Raw genomic sequence first — 21,058 nt, forward strand, 5'->3', positions numbered from 1 at the left:
GGGCAGGCCCTCCCCTGCAGGTGGTGGGGACCTTGTGGGGTGGCCCCATGTGCTGAGTCTGCCTTTCCTGCTGAGTCTGCCTTTCCTGCTCTCCGTGTCTCTGCAGCGTGGCGTCAACACGGACAGCGGCAGTGTGTGCCGGGAGGCCTCCTTCGAGGGCATCAGCAAGTGAGTCCCGGGGCCCTTGTGGAATGGTCTCCCTCCTCCCCCGCTCACCTCTTCACTGGGAGGCCTTGCCCTGTCTGCAAGCTAAACACAAGCACAAGCTAAACACAAGCTAAACACAAGCTGCTAAACAGGAGGATGCTAAAGTGGTTGGATCATGTATTTTGAGGAAATGTTTAGAAAGATAATTTGCCTAATATCGCTTCAACTTCTGCTTCTCTGTTGAGCTCCGCAGTGCGAGTGCCGACTGGCCCGGGCTTGGGGAGCGTGTGCGGGGCGAGGGGGCCTGCTGTCCCTCTGGAGGCCTCCTCTCAGCTCTGTGGTCTTCGCTCTTCTCAGCCCCTCCCCTCAGTCCTGGCACTGACTTCTCCCAGCCTGAGTCGTCTGTTGCCCCAGTCTCAGCTAGGGACCCCCTTAATTGCCCTCGCTCCCTCGTTTAGCTCCAGGCTGGTCCTCCAAACCCCATTCCCCAGCCTGGGCCTCTCCAGGCAGGAAGGCAGATGTGGGGCGGAAGTAGGGCACCTTGCCCTCCTTGTCTCCCTTACACCAAGGCCCTTGGAGAGTGCTTCCTGCCAGCTGGGCTGTGTCCCCAGTCCAGCTGGGGACTGGCCCTGGGGTGTCTGTGGAGCCCCAGGCAGTGGCAGAGGAGCCCTTGCGGGGCGGGGGGGCGCCTGTTCCCGCAGGCTGCTGAGTGTGGACTGCCCCCCAGCCTTGATTCTGGGCCTCCATCCCCAGCTCCTCCCCCACCACACTCAATCTGCGCCACTGCGTCCTGTCGTCCTTTGGTGGACTGAGGCGGTGACAAAGGAAGTGCCTTATAATTATGTATGAGCCCGAGCCATGGGGAGTTGGTGCTGATGTAGGGGTGATTAGGAAGGATTATGAGCTCATAAATATGTATCACTCCCCCAATGATAAGAGTGATGGGTTGGGGGCGAGTATCCTGTTTGCTTCTCATTGCTCAAATCCCTGCATCCTCTTGGGGATTTCCCCAGAGTAGCCACGTGCTCTGCTCGCTCCTTGAAATGTTGGCCCTGGAGCTGCCATTCCAAGCATCTCCTGCCCGCCCCCCCCCCCCCCCCCAACAGCCCCCCAACCCCACCCATCCCTAGAGCAGAGCACAAGGCCTGGGCCCAGCCTCCCCTGGTCCCCCAGCATGGCCTGCCTCAACCAGCACCAACATCTGTGTTCCCATGGGCTGGCCCCACCAGCCTCCCTAGGTCTCTGCCTCGTGGGGAGGGCCGTGAGTGGGAGGAGGGAGGCCTCATGGTCACCTTGCGGACCAGTGCTTTGACCTTAACAGAGCTTGCCCTCTGAGCCTCAGCCCCCCACCACGCATAATGGTGTTTCTGGGGCTTGCCATGGTGGGGAAATGGGATCCTGCCCTCCCCCAGAGCCTGGCATGGAGCTGGTGCTCAGGAAACAGGTGTTCACTCATTCACAAGCACATCCCCATGCAGCCCCGTTGCTCCCTGAACCTTGGTCTCTGCATCTGTGCAGTGGGGCAGGTGGGCTTCGGGATCACTGATCGGAAGATTCCCGGTGTCAGTGAGTTGCAGGTTCTTCACCTGCCCCCTCCAGAGGCTTCTGGTGCCAAGACTGCTTCCCCAGCACCCCAGGAACAGGTCTGGCAGGTGGTGTGGCACATATGGGAGGGAGCTCTGGATGTGACCCCCGAGAGCAGAGCACTGCTGGCTGTTCCCCAGGTTTTCCCAGAGAGGAGGTGTGGGAAGATTCCAGGGATGTCTCAGTCAGTGGGCCATGGAAGCTGAGGCCTCTTCCCTAGAAGGAGTGCTGCCATGAATGTATGCAGACCTCAGTCTCTGGCTCCCGTTGCTCCGTGGGACCCCTCAGCTTCCACCAAGAGCCTGGAGGAGGCTGAGTGCTGCCCAGCCCCCACCCCACCCGGCATTTGGAAGCTGTTTTGGAAAGCCAGGCTCTGCCTTAACCTTGCTTGTGCTCCCCAGGCCCTGGCTGGCCCCTCTCTGATCTGTAGTTCAGTCCAGATGGGGCTGACCCTCGGGTACTCCCCGGCCCCTCCCCACTGGGCCGAGAGCCTGCCCCCGCAGGCCGGTGCTGGGGGCTTGGTCCCCAGCGTGGCTGACACGGTGCTGGTGAGAGCCATTCCATGTGTCCCTGCTTCAGAGTACCTGGCCTGCCTGTGGTCCTCCCTCCCTTCCCTCTGGGGCCCACTTCGAGTAGCTCGGCTCTCGAGTTCCCTGTGGGGTAGGAACCTGTGGTGGGTGCTCTATCCTGCATGCCACAGATACGCCTTCGGACCCCGGTCTCTGTCTCCAGCTGCCTGCTGGAAGGTCCTGTCTGTACTCGCGGGCTCTTGGGTGCTGCTCAGTCCCCCACCTCCCACTCACCTGGCTGCCAGCACCTCGACTTGGTTCCCTCGCGGCTTCTGCCATTGTCCTTGAGGACCGCGTCTGCTCAGCCACGTCTGCCTGCCTGCCGCGTCTCCAGCTGTTTGCTGTGGGTAATAATAGCCTGTTTCCTAAGCAAGATGAGGCTTGCTATTGTCCTACTTTCCGTCGGTGTCTATCACCGGTTGCTTCTTACTGCCCTAGTAAAGCATCTTATTCCTGGAAATTTGGGTTTTGACCCTTCTGAACGTCTCTGAAATACCTCATGTCTTGGATTTTTGACTGACCTGCTGTGGCAGAAGTTTGGGCTCTAGGTTTATGCTGTTGGGCCATCCCAGGCGACCTTTGTCCCTTGGTCCTGGGGGAGAAGGGAGCTTCTCGTAGAACAGTGGCCTCACCTGTCCACCCAGTCCAGACCTCCTGGGTGCTTGTCCGGTTGTGCAGTCGCCTGTCACCCTCTCTCCAAGTTGGCTTCTCAGTGTTGGCTGCCTCTGGGTCTGTGACCTTGGTGGGGCTGTGGTTTTGGTCCTGGGAGACCTCAGAATTCTCTCAGGCTCCTCAGATCAGGGACAGGCCAGTTGATGCCCGTGGCAGGGAGTGTGCCCGGGCTTGCGCTGGTGAGGATGCTGGAGAACCGGGAGCAGACGGAACCAGAGGAGAGGAGTGGGGTGGGGGTGGTTGACATGCACTGGGATTTCCCTATGACGCGCAGCCCCTGGGGTCACCAGGAAGGGTGTCTTTGTTCTCCCTGGGGTGACAGAATCAGGCGGGGATAGTCAGCTGGGCTTCATGCTGAGTTTGGGCTCTGGCCCAGGCCACAGTTCCATGTGTGGTTACACTGGAGCAGGGAGAGCTCCCACAGGAGGCATGGAAGGATCAGACACCCCATGGGCTCTAGCTGGAGATTGGGGTCAGGTGTTCCTTCCAGGTCCTGCTGAGGGCATGGCCAGGGCTGCTCTGTGGCCAGGGCTGCTCTGTGGCTGGGGCTAGCCGGAGCTGAGGTGAAGAGGGTAGGGGTGTGGTAAGGAGGGCATGGGGCCTTTCTCTGTGGGCTGCCTCCCATGGCTGCCTGGAGCAGTTGGTTCCTGTAGCCTGGGAGCAAAGGCAGACATGATAAATCTTTGCTAGCATCTGAGGAGGTAGACTTTGGAGCAGGTTGTCCTGAGAGAGAGAGAGAGAGAGAGAGAGAGAGAGAGAGAGGCTGACCATGGAGGAGAAGACAATCTGCAGGGCCAGGGGGTCCCCAGGGGTGCAGGAGACAGTTGGGAGCCCTGGGCCAGGGCAGTGAGCTGCTGAGGGCTCAGTTTTGCATCGTTGTCTAAGAGAGAAATATGGTCAATATTTTACATCAGCTGGTTATTCAGGATAAGCATATTTCTTATCTTGTGGCATTTACTTAAATTGCCTTGCATATTTGAAGACAATTGGTTACAAATTAATTCCATTTAAATAAGCAGTTAAATATGAAATTGCTGAATTTGGGGGTTGCTGATGTAGGGATATAAATATCCAAAGATGGGAATTTTTAAACCCAGGAAAGAGAGGGACTTTGTTAAAACCTGATGATCACAACAAAATTCCAGTCTGTGTGTGTTGGGTGGGTGGGTGGGGACTTGGCTTTGTGGTTTCTGTTAACTTGCGTATCAAGGTAGTGTTGGTTAACTTGAGCTTGTCATTACGACCCATGGGATCCCCAGGAGGACACAGGAACCCAGCCCAGCCCCTAGCCGGCGAGGGTAGTGGGGCAGCCTTGTGGGGCATGTTTTCCAGCAGGCCTCATCTTCCTTCCTGGGTTAGAAACTGCAGGGGGAAGGCCAGGGGCAGGGGCGTTTGGGCCCATCCCACTCACCCATTGTCACCCGTCCCTCAGGCTGAACCGACCCTCATAGGCATCCGTGGGTTTGTTGTTGTTTTTACCCAAATGAATACATACTCGTTAGAGAAAATGCTGACTAGGAAAGAGGCAAAAGCAAGGAATATCCGAATTTCATCACCCCAAGTTAGACCCTATCAACACTGTGGGGAACACCTTTTGGACTCTCCTGTGTGTGTCTTGAATATTTCTCTATTTTTGTATCTGAGTAGCCTTTTGCATGAGTCTGTGTGTTTCTGCATGTGTGTATAGTTAGGGGAGATCTTTGTGTACTAGTCTAAACGTATGCCTGTCTGGGTGTGTCTGTGTGTGTGTGTGTGTGTGTGTGTGTGTGTGCCTGTGCCTCTTCTGAAGTACGTGCCTGCCTGGGTGTGTGTTCATCGTATCTGTTGTGTTTGCAGCTGTGTTTGTGTGCTGGGTCACTTTGCTGCTCATGTGTCCGGAGGAGCATGTTGGTATGTGTACGTACATTTTGTAAAGTGAAATTTTACTGCTGTGTTTGCCTGCTGAGTAGACAGGCCATTGCTTTTCCTAACGTCAAAGTGACATTTGGGGAAATGGGAGGCAGAGTCTGTGTTGTCATCTTGATTTATGTCATCTGCTGCTCTGTTCTTGACTCTGAACCATGTTGGCTGCCTGTGGTCTCTTTGATATTTCACAAGTAGGGCTTTGATTGTACAACATTTCAGGTGACTTTGAGTTGGTCTTATTTGTGTACTGAGGAGTCCCCAAAGCTTTGGAGATCTGGAATCCTCCCAGCCTGCTAATGCCCCCTTCCCACTTCTCTCCTCTGTCCTTCCTTCTTCAGTGGGCTCAGCCAGCAGCGGGGGTGTCAGCTGCATAACCATGGCATTAGATAGGTATTTTCAAACATCAGTGACGGGGGCCAAGGAGAATTCCTGCTTGGTCATGAGCCAGCATGCCCTATGTGTGATATCCTGACCGGAGATGGAACAGGGTTAGGGGGTTGAAGGGGGTTGAAGGCTTGCCCCAGCTTCTCTGCCGAGGCCTGCATTTTGTGCTGGGCTGTGTGCCAGGCTTCCCCAGCTCTCTCACTGCCAGCTTGAGCTCTGGGTCACACATAATGTATCCCGACCTGATCTTTTTGTCTCTTGGGGTCCCCTTTCCATTATGTCTATCTTATCAAAGAGCGACTTTTGGCTTTATAGATGTTTCTTTACGCTTGCCTTTTATTTCATTGATTTCTGTGCTTTTTAATTTTCCTTTAATTTCTTTAGGTTTGTTTTCTCTCTAGCTTTTTCTTTCTTTTTTTTTTCCCAAAAATTTAATTTATTTATTTGACAGAGATCACAAGTAGGCAGAGAGGCAGGCAGAAAGAGAGTAGGAAGCAGGCTTCCCACCAAGCAGAGAGCGCGATGTGGGGTTCAATCCTAGGACCCTGGGATCATGACCTGGGCTGAAAGCAGAGGCTTTAACCCACTGAGCCACCCAGGTGCCCCTTTTCTCTAGCTTCTTGAGAGAAAAGAAAGGGTCATGCTTGGCGATAGGAGCTTAGATCATTGTTTTCTTTCCTTCCTTCTTTCCTTTCTTTTTTTTTTTTTTTTAAGATTTTATTTGTTCATTTGCGAGAGATAGAGCACAAGCAGGAGAGGCAGAAGGAGAGGGAGAAGCAGACTCCCTGCTGAACGGAAAGCCCAACATGGGGCTCGATTCTAGGACCCTGAAATCATGACCTAAGCTGAAAGCAGATGCTTAACTATCTGAGCCACCCAGGTGCCACATAGATCATTATTTTCAATGTTGTTTTCCACCAAATGCATTTAGAGCTATCAGTTTTCCTCTGGGCATTGTGACATTTCACACTTTTCTTTTCTTTCTTTCTTTCTTTTTTTTTTTTTTTGAACAGCGAGTCTTTAGAAATCTATTGGTTAATTTCTAAACAAATTGGGATTTTATAGTTTTCTTTATGTTATTGATTTCTTTAATTCTGCTGTAATCAGTAAGCATTTTCTGTATCTCAGTGCTTTGAAAATTGTTGAGTCTTCCAGTGTATGATGACTATGATAAATGTTTCTTGTGGGCAGTGTTGAACAGAAGTGGAGAGGAAGGGCCTCGCTCCTCATCTTAGGGGAAAGATTCTCATCTTTGACCATGAACTTTGATGGAGGCTGTGTGTTTTTTGTACATACCTTTATCAGGTTGAGGAAGTACCCTTCTCTTCCTAGTTCATTGAGTGTTTTTATCACAAAAGGTTGTTGAATTTTATAAGATCCTTTTTCTACATCTGTGTGGTTTTGTTCTAAATTTTGTTAATATGGTGTATTATATTTGATTCTTTTTGTCTGTTGAAGTAATCACATTCCTGAGTTAAATCTGACCTGGTCAGATTTTTGATGGATTTTGTTTGTTAGTATTTTGTTGAAGGTTTTTTGGTGCCAATGTTCATGAGAGATTTTCACCTGTAGTTTTCTTGTGATGTTTTGGTTTTGGTATCAGGATAATTCCAAACTTGTAGAATGAGTCGAAAAGTGTTCCTTCCTCTTCTAGTCTTAGAGTTTAAAAGGATTGTTGTCAATTCGTTTTTAAGTATTTGGTATTCATGATGCAGGCATTGGATCCAGGGCTTTTCTTTGTGAGAAGGTTTTGATTTCTAATTCAGTCTCTTTACTTGTCATGGGTCTATTTGGATTTTTTTTTTTTTTCTTGTATCAGTTTTGGTAGTTTGTGTCCTTAGGAATTTTTCTTTTTCTTTTTCTTTTTTAAAGATTTTATTTATTTATTATTATTATTATTATTACTTTTTTTAGAGAGAGAGAGAGAGAAAGAGAGCACAAGCAGGGGGAGAGGCAGAGGAAAGAGGAGAAGTGGAGTCCCCGCTGATCAGGGAGTCAGACATGGGGCTCGATCCCAGGACCCTGGGATCATGACCTGAGCTGAAGGCAGACATTTAACTGCGACACCCTGGAATTTGTCATCTTCATCTCAGTTATCCAGTTATTGCCATATAGAAAAGACATCTTATAATCCTTTAATCCTTTTAATTTTGTTAAATCAGTAATAATGTCCCTCCCCTTTTTTTAAATCTCTGGTCAGTAATTTGAGCCTTCTCTTTGTCTCTTGGTCAGTCTAAAAGTGTAAATTTTGTTGATCTTTTCATAGAACCAATTTTTATTTCATTGATTTTTCTCTACTGTTTTTCTATTTTCTATTTCATTTATTTCTGCTCAAATCTTTATTATTCTATTCTTTATGCTTGCTTTGGGTTTAATTTCTTCTTTTTTCTAGTTTCTTTTTAAAAGATTTTGATTTATATTTGTGAGAGGGAGAGAGAAAGTGAGTGCACACATGTGTTGGGGGAGTGGGACAGAGGGAGAGAGATACAGAGAGAATCCCAGGCAGGCTCCACGCTCAGGGCAGAACCTGATGTAGGGCTTGATCTCATGACCCTGAGATCATGACCTGAGCTCAATTCAGGAGTCTGATGCTCGACAACCGAGCTGTAAAATGTAATTTCCACAGATGAGTGAATCTTTCTTCTGTTATTGATTTCTAATCTCATTCCAGTGTGCTTAGAGGACACACTCAATATGATTTCAGTCCGTTTAAGTTTGTTGGGAGTTGTTTTATGGCCTAGCGTACGATCTATTCTGGAGAATGTTCCATGTGCACTTGAGAAAATGGGTATTCCCCTGTAGGGTGGTGTAGTCTAGAGATGTGTGTTAGGTCTAGTTGGTTTACAGTGTTGCTCACGTCTCCTGTTGTTCTGTCCATTACTGCAAGCGGAGTACCAAAGTCTCCAGATATTGTGGGTTTAATTATTTTCCCTTCAGTTCTGTCAGTTTCTGATTCCTGGATCTTGGGACTGTGTTGTTAGGTGTGTATAGGCTCATAATTATTATGACTTCTTAATGAATTGACCTTTTAATTTGTATAAAACGTCCTTATCTTTAGTAAATTTTTTTTTCTTAAGCCTTATTTTGTCTGATGTGAATAGAGCTGTTCCAGCTCCCTTTTGGTTTCTGTTTGCATATATACACCTTTTTTTTTTTAATATAGTCAACTAATCTTTTTTTTTTTTTAAAGATTTTATTTATTTATATGACAGAGAAAAAGATTACAGGTAGGCAGAGAGGCAGGCAGAGAGAGAGGGGGAAGCAGGCTCCTTGCTGAGCAGAGAGCCCAATGCGGGGCTCGATCCCAGGACCCTGAGATCATGACCTGAGCCGAAAGCAGAGGCTTAACCCACTGAGCCACCCAGGCGCCCCATATATACACCTTTTCTCATCCTTTCATTTTCAACCTGTTTGTGTCTTTGAAGTGTGTCTTTTTAGAGCGTTTACTTGTATCATATGTCTTCTAATTCCTTCTGCCAGTCCTTGCCTTTTAATTGGAAAATCAAATCTGTTTACATCTAAAGTAATTACTGATAAGGAATGACTTCCTTCTGCCATTTTGTTATTAGTTTCTGTATTGTCATATGTCATTTTTGTTCTTCAGCTTCTCCATTACCACTTTCTCTTGTACTTAATTGATTTTTTGCAGTACATTTCTCTCTCATCTCCTTTTCTGTATGTCTTAATTATTTTCTTAATTGTTACCCAGGGGATTACAAATGACCTCTTAAACTTGTGACAGTCTAGTTTGCATTAATGTCAACTTCATTTCGGTAGCGTACAACAGCTTTGCTTCCATAGAGCTCCATGTTGTCCCCTCCCTTGTGCTGTTGTCGCGTACAGATTGTGTCTTCACCTGTTCCGTTGGTCAACACAGATTTATGATTATTGCTTTATATGGTTGTCTTTTATTTTTTTTTTATTTTTTTTTAAAGATTTTATTTATTTACTTGAGAGAGAGACAGTGAGAGAGAGCATGAATGAGGAGAAGGTCAGAGAGAGAAGCAGACTCCCCATGGAGCTGGGAGCCTGATGCGGGACTCGATCCCGGGACTCCAGATCATGACCTGAGCCAAAGGCAGTCGTCCAACCAACTGAGCCACCCAGGCGTCCCTATGGTTGTCTTTTAAATCAGAGAGGTGGAGAAAGGAGTTCCAAAAAAATACATTTACCCCGTCTCTCTATTGCCTATGTCATTACTTTTATCGATGCCCTTCTTTTCTTATGTGGATTCAAGTTACTCTTGTGTTCTTCACTACAGTATGAAAGATTCCCTTTAGCATTTCTGGTAGGATAAGTCTTCTAGCGATGAATTCTGTACTTTGTCTATCTGGGACTGTTTTAATTTTTCTTTCATTTTTGAATCATAGCTTTGCTGGATATAGAATCCTGGTTGACACATTTTTTTTTCCCCTTTCATCTTCATGCCTTTTTGGCCTTTATAGTTTCCGATGAGGAATCAGCCATTAATCTTACTGAGAATTCCTCGTATGTCACACATTTTTTTCTTCTTACTACTTTCAGGATTTTATCTTTGTCTTTTGACATTTAGATTATACGTCTGAGTGTGGGTCTCTTGGGATTTATCTTATATGGAGCTTACTGGGCTTTGTGGATGTATAGATTCATGGTTTTCATTAAATTGGTGAAGTTTGGGGCCTTTCTCCCCCCGGCCCCCGCCACTGGCCAAAATTCTTCTCCTTTGTTTTTCTCCTTTTCTCCTGGGACTCCTATTGTGTGTATGTTGGTGTACTTGACAGAGGCATCTATGGCTGCTAGGTCCACCTAGCGAGAGTGGAGGGTGGTCTGCAGCCAAGCAGCTTGTTCTCTAACTGCATTTAGAGCATTTGGCCTGGCTGCAAGTCTGAAGTGAGCGGCAGGCCTTCTGTGGGACAGACGGTCATGAAGTTAAAGCTTGGGGCCCTCTCTGGGTCATGCCCTTTCTTGGTATGCCTTGGTATTTCTTGTAGGAAGATGATAGACCATTGAACTAATAGACTTGATTTATTTTTCCTCTACAGGTTTAATGTCAATAATACCATTCTTCATCCGGAAATTGTGGAGTGGTGAGTATTGCCTGTGGCTACTTTGGCTGTTTGTTGTGCTCCACTCAGAAGGCTGAGAGACCCTGCTGCTGCCACCTCAGACAAGATGGTCCCCAGGACAGCTCTCTTCTGTGTGGTTGTGTGTGTGTGTGTGTGTGTGTGTGTGTGAGAGAGAGAGAGAGAGAGAGAGATGGTCTGATTTTCCAAAAGGGCCTGAGTCACTTGAATGTCAGTTAAATTTCTCTCATCTTTTATTAAGGAGACTTTTAAAAACTCTTGCCAGGGGTACCTGGGTGGCTCAGTGGGTTAAAGCCTCTGCCTTTGGCTCAGGTCATGATCCCAGGGTCCTGGGATGGAGCCCCGCATCAGGCTCTCTGCTCAGCAGGGAGCCTGCTTCCCTTCCTCCCTCTCTGCCTACCTCTCTGCCTGCTTGTGATCTCTATCAAATAAATAAATAAAATCTTTAAAAAACAAAACAAAACAAAACAAAAAACCCCAAAAAACAAAAAAAAAACAAAAACTCTTGCCATGAGTGAGCCATGCTCATATGGTCAGTTAGAATAGATAATGAAAAGAGTGAAAATAAACATCACACATAATCCTATTACTAGAAAGGTAAACATGTTTTCTCATGTTGCTTCTGTGTCCTGACAAGTTGGCATCCTGTTGTACGTATTCTTCTGTTACCTCCGTTCCTTCCTTGCTGATACTAGCAGCCTGTCTGTACCTGCAGTACACCTGGTTTCTGCTGGGTCACAGCAGGGTAAACTTTCTCAGGTTGGATGGGCATCACCTCTGTGAGCCTTGGAAGTGGCCGTCCCACCCAAGCAATCATTTTGGCCTCAGACTGGAGACTCAGTTGTAGGGCAAGAGAGGTAACGGGTTGCTAATTAGGAGGCTGCTGCAGGATCCAGGTGGTCGTGGAAGGGTATTGTGACGAGTTGAGAGCAGAGTGGTGGGCAAGGGGAACGCCCCTAATAGGAGCTGGCTGTGACATGAGTGAAGGCTAGAGTTGAAGCTAACTCCAGTTTTTTGTCCTGAACAGCTGGATAGTTTGTCACCAGGACAGGGATGACTGGGAAGAGCAGTCTGAAGCAGGTTCCAATGGGAGCGAGGCTGGGCCAGAGGTGGAAATCGGAGTGTCGTCATAGGCATCGTACTGACCGTGGGAACTTTCTTGGCAGCCACACACGCTCTGAGGACGGGGCCTGTGTCCTTTTGGTACACAGCCGCCTTTTCTTGTTTCTTGTTTGCCCTCTGCAACTCCCAGCTGACAGAAGAACAAATCCTGGATACTCAGGAATGGGCCCCCACCCACTTACGCCCCACGTGTGACACTCCCTCCTGGCCACTTACGGTTCGGGTGCTTTGGAGACCGTGCTGGGTTGTATGCTCCAGCATCTCCTGAGGGGGAAGTCATTAGTTTGTTACTTTGGAACTTTGCTTTCATTCTAGCGACACTTCCAAGGCTCTGAGGTGGATTCCGCATTCATAAGAATACCTCCCAACTTTTTCAAAGCCGGCAGCAGAACAAATTTGACATTTGATGGCAGTAGAACTATTTTAGAAATGTCACATTGTCTTTACTGCCTCAAGGGTGTGTTTTAATAGCATGGGTTCTGGCCTCTGTAGTGACCGCAGTCATTCTCAAGTGAGATCCATGGTGCCCTCTGCCCTCTTGGAAGAAGAGAAGGAAGGGTTCTGGGTGGAATGGCAGGCTGGGCCCTCGTTTCTGGGAGAGGGGGGTTTCTGTGATGTCAAGTTATGATTGACTGACACATCTTTGGGTGCCTGTGTCCTGTATGATTTCATTACCCCCTCCCATCTAGGCCCCATTGAGAGGGGCTACCTGAGGTGACAGAAAAACCAGCCACTCAGGCACATCCAAACTCTAACCCCAGCCTGTACCCCTCAGCAAGTCACTTCAGTGTCCTGAGCCTATTTTTTCTGCCAGTGGTGATGAGGTAATACCTAGTTTGTGAAGTTTCACCAAGTGTCTTCGACCCTTCAGGCCACCATGACAGTTACCACGGCGGGTGGCTCCTGAACAACAGGAATGTGCTTCTATAGTTCTAGAATCTGGGAATTCCAAGACTGAGGTGGTGGCAGACTCGGTGTCCGGTGACAGCCCACTTGCTGGTCCCTAGATGGCCGTGTTCCCACAGTGTCCTCACAGGACAGAAGAGGCGGGCGCTCTCTGGGGTCTCTTTTATAAGTCTTGCCAGTCCCATTCACGAGAGCTCTGCCTGCGTGACCTGTTCGCCTCCCAAGGCTCTGAGTACCAGCACATCAGAGGCTCAGCTTCAGCGTTTCCGTTTTGGAGGGAGACCCATTTCAGCCTATAGCGCTGAGCCTTGGTTTTCTCACGGGCGAAGCCAAAGTGCTGTCCCTTGATAGGTGATGGCTCAAGGCTTGAATGAAAGCAGAAGTCAAGTGCTGACTCAGCTTAATACAATGTCTGTTGCTTGTTTTAAAAAAAGATTTATTGATTTGAGGGAGAGAGAGAGACAGAGGGTGTGCATGTGAGTGTGGGGAGGGGGAGAGGGAGAGAGAATCCCCTCAGACTCCCACTGTGTGCAGAGTCGATGCGGGGCTCAGTCTCAGGACCCAGAGATCATGACCTGAGGTCAAGGTCTGAGCCACCCAGGCGCCCCTCTCTGTCACCCTTTGAGACTGCTTGTGTGTAAGGCACTGTGCTAAGCACTTGAAGCTTGTCCCCTTCTTCAAAGAGCTATTTTGTTTATGCTCTAAGCTAGATGCTCTGATTATCCCCATTCTACAGATGAGGAAGCTTGAGGCACAGGAAGGGATTTGCCTGAGAAGAAGCCAGGAGCTGAGCTGAGCTGAGCCGAGGCGGGTGATCCCAGGATCTTGAACTGCCTCTTGTGTATCTGAGGGGTGCCCTGGAGGGGTGGGAGTGGGGGCGTTGCCTGACCTTCAGCTGTGTTCTTGGTCCTCTCTTGACCACGGGACACGCAGGGGTGTTCAGAGGGCCCGGTCTGGCTCTGTGCGAGGCCAGGGTGTGTAGTGGGGGTGGGGGCCTGAGGCTGTGCAACTGAGCTTCATCCCCCTCGATGTCCCCCCCACTCATGTACCCCACCTCCCCGCTAGCTACTGGGCTGGGGGTATGTGATTCCTCCCGGGGCCTGTCTGATAGAAGCAAGGAGCAGCCTCTCCCAGCACAGAGGATGCTTCCTGCCTTGTTGTTTCTTTGGATGTCATTCATTTCCTCTCTGTGACTGCTTTATTGTTTCCCATTCGCTCGAGCAGTGCCTTTTTGATTTCCTGTAAATTCCTCTATAATCATACTGCTCCCCAGAAACAGGAGATCATAACTGATCATTTCTCTCCTTGTGCCGGGTATCGCAGTTTGAATGTGGAGGTCAAAAGTTGAGACTGGAGAGCGGGCGTCTCACTTCCATAATTTAGGCTGTGGTTTCTCTCTCCCGTTCCGCAGGTGATTAAATCGATCTGGAGTTAGGTTAGGAAATAAAGGCAGATACTTCTGTGCCGTCTTCATAGTTCTGTGCCTCGGATCCCGGGGAAGTACGTCGGGAAGCGCCCCAGAAGCACGTCCCCAGTCGCCGCGCGCCTTCTGGGGTTTTAAGTGAGACGGTGTTAAATTGAGTCACACGCCGATTTTAGAGCTGTTAATTACAGAGTGAAGGTGTCGTGCGTGTATTAACCAGGCAGCGCGGTAGCATATCTGTTTCTGCTTCCCTGCCTTTTCTGTGCCCGGGAGATGGTGAGGTGTGGCTGGTTCTGGGGCAGAAACACGGCAGCATCCTGCGTCCCGGGTAACACGTCCCAAATTAGAAAAGAAACGTAGATGATGACCTAGATTCTCGGGGGGCGGGGGGGGGGTGTGTGAAAAGTATTCCAGTCGGGTTGCTTTTTGTCTCCTCAGGAATAGGCATTTAATCCTACGTTAACAAGAAAGCCAAGAGGACAGTGGGGGGTCCTAGGGCAGAGCGAGGCCTCAAAGGACCACGCACTGGAAGGTGGGAGATGGGCTGTGGGGCATCAGGCAGAGAGGAAGGCATGCTGGGCCCCCAGGCCAGCACACTGAGGTGCCCTCCCCCGCCCGCCGGGTGTCCGTCTGGCCCACGTCAAGTCTCAAGCGCACATAGCTCACTGCTGAACGAAGCCGCCATTGTCTTCATGGCTCTGATTTCTTGGAGAGGACTTACTGATTGAGCCTCCCGAGGATACATAATTCCAAGTAGCTCTCTCCTTTCTCTCCCTCCTGTTGTGCCGGGATTTTATCCTTTGCGGCACCAGGTCATGGGGTGTGGAAGGAATGGACGTGGGGTCCTGTGGCCTTGACTTCCTGCCCGTCAGCTCCCATACAGCCAGCCCCTCTGCACATTCATCTCTGGGAGAGAGGGAGCTCCTCTCCCTTCAAATGGATGTTGGTCACCACGGTGGCACTTGGATGCTTAGATACTGATATTGGATATACTTCATCCTGTCTTGCTACTATTTTAATCAGTGGAGCATTCAAACCTCAGCTAATTAATGTCTTAATCCTGGGTTTAATGCCCAGAGGCAGCTTCGTGACCTATGCATATCGAAGGGGAACGAAACAGATTGCAGAAATAAATCCCAGCCGAGTCCAGTTTTTGTCATTTCTGGCCTGTTGCAGGGGACTCTGGGCCCGGCATGGTGGAGGAGCCTTCTCCCCCGTCCTGCTCACGGGCAGGGCCACCGGCCTGGGGACTCTGCACGACAGCCTGCATTGCCTGCACATGTCAGCCACCTCCTCTTACTCGTCAAAGAGCCTGAGCTGTTCTCAGCCCAACCTGTTAACTGCATCTGTGTTGTCCTGTCCCGAACCTGGGTCCTCTGGTGCCTGTTGGAGGATGCGGCCTTGATCTGGTCCTGGCGACAGAAGACTTACAGATAGTGTTTCTTACCCCAACCCCACACATTCTAGGGCCAAACAAGGCTGTGACTGAGTGGGACTCTAGATGGCCCTCACTCTGGAGGGCCCGGGACAGCACAGGCTGGACCGTGGTCGAATCCTCTTTTTCTTTTATCTTTTCATGTCCGGAAGTCATAGAAATAGCCGTATCAGAGTCGGGGCAGTCAATCCTTCCTGAAGATAGGGAGAAACTGCAGAATGCTGGGAAGTCTTGTTATTTTTTACAGTCATCGTAAAAACCATTTCTGGTGCTTGTGTCCTGGAGAGAACTGGGCCAAGCTGAACGCCTGGGACCTGGGCAAGGCTTAGACCCCAAGGGCCCTGTGGATAATCAGGTGAGCCTGTTCTCAGGGCCTTTAAAGCTTGGATTCAGTTGGGCCAGGCCGGTTTTGTTGGAGAACTGCCTTTGTGGCATAATTTGTCCTGGTTTGGGTTGATTTTTTTTTTTTTTAACATGACTTAAAAATAAGTTCTGAGTAAACCAGGTAAAGGCCTGGTTTGTCATCTCCCACAAATTCAAATTGGGAAGGAAAGCAGGCCTCAGCATCGTTGGTTGGAGGTGCTGGTGTCTCTGATGGGAAGAGGGTGTGGTTTGGGCACCAAGTCTCCTTGGAGGAGAAGCCAATGGCATGATTTACTGGGCCCCTCTGCAGACCTGGGTGCTCCCACTGCGGGGAGGGGCCATGGGGAGATCCTGTGCCGTGGGCTCCTGGGGTTCAGCTCCTGGGGCTGCCTCTTCCTAGCCGTGTGGCTCAGGGCGAGGCAGTGGCTGTGGCAGTCTATGCTGCTGGAGCCTGGGCAGGCTGTGCCCCTGTCCCGTGCAGGGCAGGCCTGGCTGAGCGACCACTCACGGTGTCTGCCAAACTCCCCTGGGGTGGGGTGGAGGAAGCCTCTTTTTCTTCTTTGAAAAGAGCCACGAGCTCTCATTTCTGGAAGTAAGGCGTTTTCCAGCTTTGGTGCAATGACCAGGTACTATTTCTAACCCTGGTTCCTGTGTGTCTGTTTTGGGCCAAGCCCTTAGGGTGAAGCAACACTGGCCCCAGGACCACAGCCTTTTTAGGAAGAGACTTAAATGTAAGAGTCCCGCGTGTGGTAGCTCTCCAAGGATTCCTGGAGATTGCTCTCGAAACCTAGGGAAGGGGTTTTGGGGAGCTCCTCCCCTACCTTGAGAAAGGTGTGGTCCAGGTGGGAGCTGGTGGTGAAAGGGGGTGAGCAGAAGAGGTAGGTGGTGGAGACAGGCATGGAAAGGCTCGTGAGTAGTTTTAACTCCATCTGGAGGACATTTAGAGGCCCTCAAAGCTTTTAAGCAAGGAAAAGCCCCGTCGCGTTTGCGTTTCCTAAAGATTCCCAGCCACTGCCAGTGAGCACCGAGGCCTGCAGGCAAGAAGAGGCCGGAGTGCTGTCCAGGCTGGAGGCAGTGTGGGCCGGATGGGGAGAAATCGAGGGTCTGAGAGAGATTGTGGAGGTAGAATTGGAGCCCTCGGTCCTCACTTGGATGTGGGAGCAATGGATGGATGGATGGATGGATGACAGGGAGGTGCCTGGGACGGCGCGCAGGTGTCTGTCTGAAGCAGCACGGGTGCGGCGGAGCTGTGGGGTGAGATGGGGGAGTTGGGGTCACGCTGAGCTGGAGGAGTTGGGGTCACGCTGAGCTGGAGAGCCCGGGGGCATGCAGGTGCACGTACAGTGGAGCGGCCTGTGCCAGTGACTGGGGTTCGGGAGCAGGGAAGAGGGGCAGGAAAGGGAGACGGGGCCAGACGAGGCAGGGCTTCCCCGTGCTGCTTCTTGGCAGTCCCAGAATGCCTCTGGACTTGGCAGCCGGGGGTCCTGCTCCCACATGTTGGTGAGAGAGGGGCTGGCAGGCTGGGGGGTGGCGGGGGAGGAGATGGACGAGAGGTTTGAGATAAAACGCGAAAGCAGCTCTTGCTCTCCTCGCAAAGCAGAGATGGTAATGGTTTGCCTTCCAGAAACGTGGCAGAGTAGTGGGAGGTAGAGCTTGCCTGGTGGAGGAGGAAGAGGTAAGTGGGTGGTCACGGAGCTCCCAGTAATAGGGGCCACGTGGGGTCCAAGCCCAGGTGTGTATGCTGGGGTGCTGAGCCTGGTCCGCCCCTTCCTTGTAACACGAGTATGGAGGGGAAGGCTTGGGAGTTCGGAGAGGAGCGGATAGAGATGAGCTCATTTGTCTGCTGAGAAGGGGAGGAGGCCCAGGGAGGGGAGAGATCTTAGGGAGATAAAGCTGAGAGGAGCCCTCCGGCCCTGGCCCTGCGTGTCCCCTAGCAGCTCATGGCAGAACTGGGACGGTGCTGAGGCCGGTGGGGCTGGTGACTGGGAACTTGCTGTACCATCCGCCTAGTCAAAGATTTGCCTGCGGCCCTTGTGGCCCTGGATCATGCTTGTAGCGGGCACAGGTTCTGGCTCATCCCTCGTGGGGGTTTGGCTCAGCCTGTGTGGCTGTGTGGCATAGGGCCTAGGGGTCTGAAATGTTGGCAGGACGAACCAGGGATCTGAGTGGAATGGGGGGGCAGAGGGCTGGGGGTGGGCACAGCCTGGGCCTGGCTCCCCCGTGTTGTTACTCTGGTCATCACTGCACTTGAGAACAGCGACCCACTCTCTGCTTACCAGGGCCTCGGGCTGGGCTGAGCAGGTGGCAGTGGGGAGCGAAGCCCCGGGGGCTGCTTGGTTATCCTGTGAGTGGATTTGGGCCTCAGGAGCTGAGCTCCTCATCCCAGTCCTGCCCAGGCTTTGCACCCTCCCCTCCAGGGCCCGGGAAGCAGTTTCCTGTTCTGCTGGTGGGACTGCTCCCAGCCCCCTGGTGGGGAATAGAGACACCTTCTGATGACAGAGAGCCCAGTGTCAGGCTTCAGGGTCTGCTTCCTCCGGAAAGGAAGGCTGTTCATGTGGAAAAAGTCTCCCTAGGCTGACGGGTTTATCTTTTCCACATTCCCCAGAAGGTTTTACGGTCTTAGAAGGGCGTCACGGTACTGTAAGATGCCTCCGTCACTTCCCTGTGACAGATGGCTGGCTGTCCCAGCTGGATGGTACCATGGAGACGGCGTGAGTCAGCGGTTGGCTCAGGCTGCTTCTGTGAAGTCCCCAGAGGTTCGCTGCCATCCTTGGCCTTGGTCAGGCTTCAGGATGCAGACGGCGGCTGGAGGAGACAGTGAACGGGGGTGGGGGGGGGCGTGCTGGTCCGCCATGGTCAGATACTCTGGCTTTGCGGATCTGCAGGGTACGCAAGTGTGTTCCCTTCGCAAGAGGGAGAGGCTGTGTGGGAGCGTTGGCGAAGGCATGCCATCTTGTGTAAGGGAAGCAGAGCTGGCCACAGGGCATGCACCAAGGACACTGGACCCTTAATGACCGGTCACAGCTGCCCCTGAAATGCCCATGGCCTGGAGTTGCTTATCTGAAGTGGAGGTTGAAAATGAATATTTACGTAGCTTCTCTAGCTGATTCGTGCTTGGCAATGAGTTTGATCGCCAAGACCAGAGACCTAACCACATTTGGGCAAATTAGCATGAATTCATTATGGGGGCCCCCAGGACCCATCACAGTCCAGCTACAGGAGGCACAGCGGAGTCTCGAAGGAGAGCAGGGCGTCTGGGTTGTGCCTGCCTCCCCCACACAGCCCCCCTCCCCTCTTGCCTGTTCCTAGTCTCCTCCTCTCTGCAGACTGGCTGTTTTCCATATTGTTTCCTGCACTCACGGCTGGAAGTGGCTGCACCACCCACTGTTGCCACCTCCATCCCTGGATCCTGCAGGGGGCCAGACTGGGTGGGGGGAGGATTCCTGGGCTGCCCCAAGAGCAGGTGGGTGGGGTGGGGAGGAGTAGACCTTTTCAGCCTACCAGGCAGAGCCCTGAGTGTCGGCACAATAGATTCGGGTCCAACAGTCCCGCCAGGTAGATTTTATCCCCATTTTATGGATGGGGAAACTGAGTCTTGGTGAGGTGAGACATGTCTGGCTGCAGGATCTGGGTGTCTTCCAGCACCCCACTGCGCACCCCCATGCCTCAGTGGCCTGTCTGGGCTCAAGCTGGCCCTGTGCTGCTTCCCAGCCCACACTGAGTATGGTGGACCCTGAGGTCACCGTGGGTGGGAGGGGTCCGGCCAGCCCCCATCACTGACTTGCCACTTTGTTCTTCTCTCTAAAGCCGGGTCTTTAAGACAGACATGGAGCTGGAGGTTTTGCGTTACACCAATAGAATCTCCAGCGAGGCCCACCGGGAGGTAAGCTGGGCTGGGCAGGCAGCGGGGCTCTGAGTGGGGCGGGAGGGCCTCGTTGAGATGGACGGTCCCGTGGCGGCTCCAGTCCCGAGTGCCATGTGAACAGGCAGCAGGTGATGGCTCTTTTCTCTTCCCCAGTGGGGGCAGGACAGGAACAGCAGAGGCTCTGCCCTAGCCCCTCCCCCGAAGGCACCCACCCTCGGGACATTCTCCAGCAAGAAGTCCCCACTTCCCGGAGTGTGGGGTTCTCCTTCCTGGCATTCAGGTGGTTCCAGCTGAAGGATCTCCCGTCCTTACCCGTGATTCAAGCACAGTGGTCGCTGCCCTCCGTTTTTCAAAAATAGCCTCTCTTGGGCAGCTGTTCCCCAAACCACCCCACTTCACCTGAGGGGAAGAGCAGACAAGGAAGTGTATTTCTGCAGGACGCCTAGGGTGACTGGGACAGCCTGGTGCCAGCATAAGTGACAGTCAGAGAGAGACAGACAAGGGTCATGGGTGGGCCATGGTCTCTTGCATGAATTCATCTTCTGCGTGTTCTGTGACAGCCAAACAAAGGAAACCTTTTAGGCTAGGCATTGTTTCCCGAGCATTAAGGATTCACCAGACATCTTGGTGAAATCTTGGCCACCGCCTGAGCCCACCCAGTGGCTTAGTGCCGGGTGCTTACGAGCCCCCAAGTGGAAACGCTCCGGCATGGTTTAAATGAACCGTGTGGCTCCTGGAACTTTAAAACAGTTCGAATTTGTCCCGTGTCTGCACCTCCGCACACCCAGACATTCTTTTTTTTTTTTTAAAAAGAAGAGTTTCTTTTGAAAACCTGCTATACATTATTTATAAGGCAGTGTTACTTATCTCCTTAATACAAATGTCTTTGCTTAATATCCATTCTCCAGGTAATGAAGGCCGTAAAAGTGGGAATGAAGGAATATGAAATGGAGAGGTAAGCTGCTGTGTTTCTCTGGGTAATGATTAAAAAGTGAAAAATAGTCATCGACGTCCCCAGAGCGGGGACTGGATGAGTGCCATGGGGCAGAGCGGGGACCGTGAGCAGGGCTTGGCGGTGGGAGCGGGGCGTCTGTCTCCAGACTGTGGCCACTTCCCTGGCTCTGGGCAGAGTGTTTGACGGTAATGCCTCTGATGACTTGTCGGGATGGTTTAGTGCCCCATCATTCCACGCTTGGACTTTGTTTCTGCAATTTGTGGGAAACGTGACCAAATAGCTCCTGTCGGGACTCCGAATGGCCGCTGGTGACGCAGCGTGCCATTTTTATGTGTGGACATCACCGTTAGGTCGGCTGTGCTTGGACAGCCAGGTCGAGGAATGGTTAAGTGGCTCATAAAGCGTTCTGGAGAACTCCATTGGCCTCCGGCTCCAATCAGGCTCGCAGTGAGCCACTGCCCCGTCTGCCACCTCCAGCACTTTCCGGGGTGGCCCAGCCACAACAGGTGGGGCCCAGTGAGCTTCTCAGCCCCACTCGACTCCGGGGCCCAGGGCTTAGCACATGCTGCCTGTGGCCTGAGGAAGCCCTGGGGTCACACCCAAACTGCCCCAGTGGCTCACCTCCCACCCGGGTCCTGGGGCAGGAGACCCCCAGTCCAGCATCT

General features: G+C 51.5%; 1 protein-coding gene across 1 annotated transcript in view; it reads left to right on the forward strand.

The window, feature by feature from the left end:
* PEPD (peptidase D) overlaps window positions 1-21,058 on the forward strand; it is a 109,390-nt gene that overhangs the window by 24,939 nt on the left and 63,393 nt on the right. Inside the window, exons 6-9 of the mRNA XM_032323461.1 lie at window positions 107-168; window positions 10,283-10,327; window positions 19,381-19,456; window positions 20,347-20,393. Coding sequence (XP_032179352.1) covers window positions 107-168; window positions 10,283-10,327; window positions 19,381-19,456; window positions 20,347-20,393 — 230 coding nt within the window. The remainder of the gene's footprint in view (window positions 1-106; window positions 169-10,282; window positions 10,328-19,380; window positions 19,457-20,346; window positions 20,394-21,058) is intronic.

This window comes from Mustela erminea, chromosome 19 (assembly GCF_009829155.1).
Source record: "Mustela erminea isolate mMusErm1 chromosome 19, mMusErm1.Pri, whole genome shotgun sequence".
In the NCBI taxonomy this organism is placed as follows: domain Eukaryota; kingdom Metazoa; phylum Chordata; class Mammalia; order Carnivora; family Mustelidae; genus Mustela; species Mustela erminea.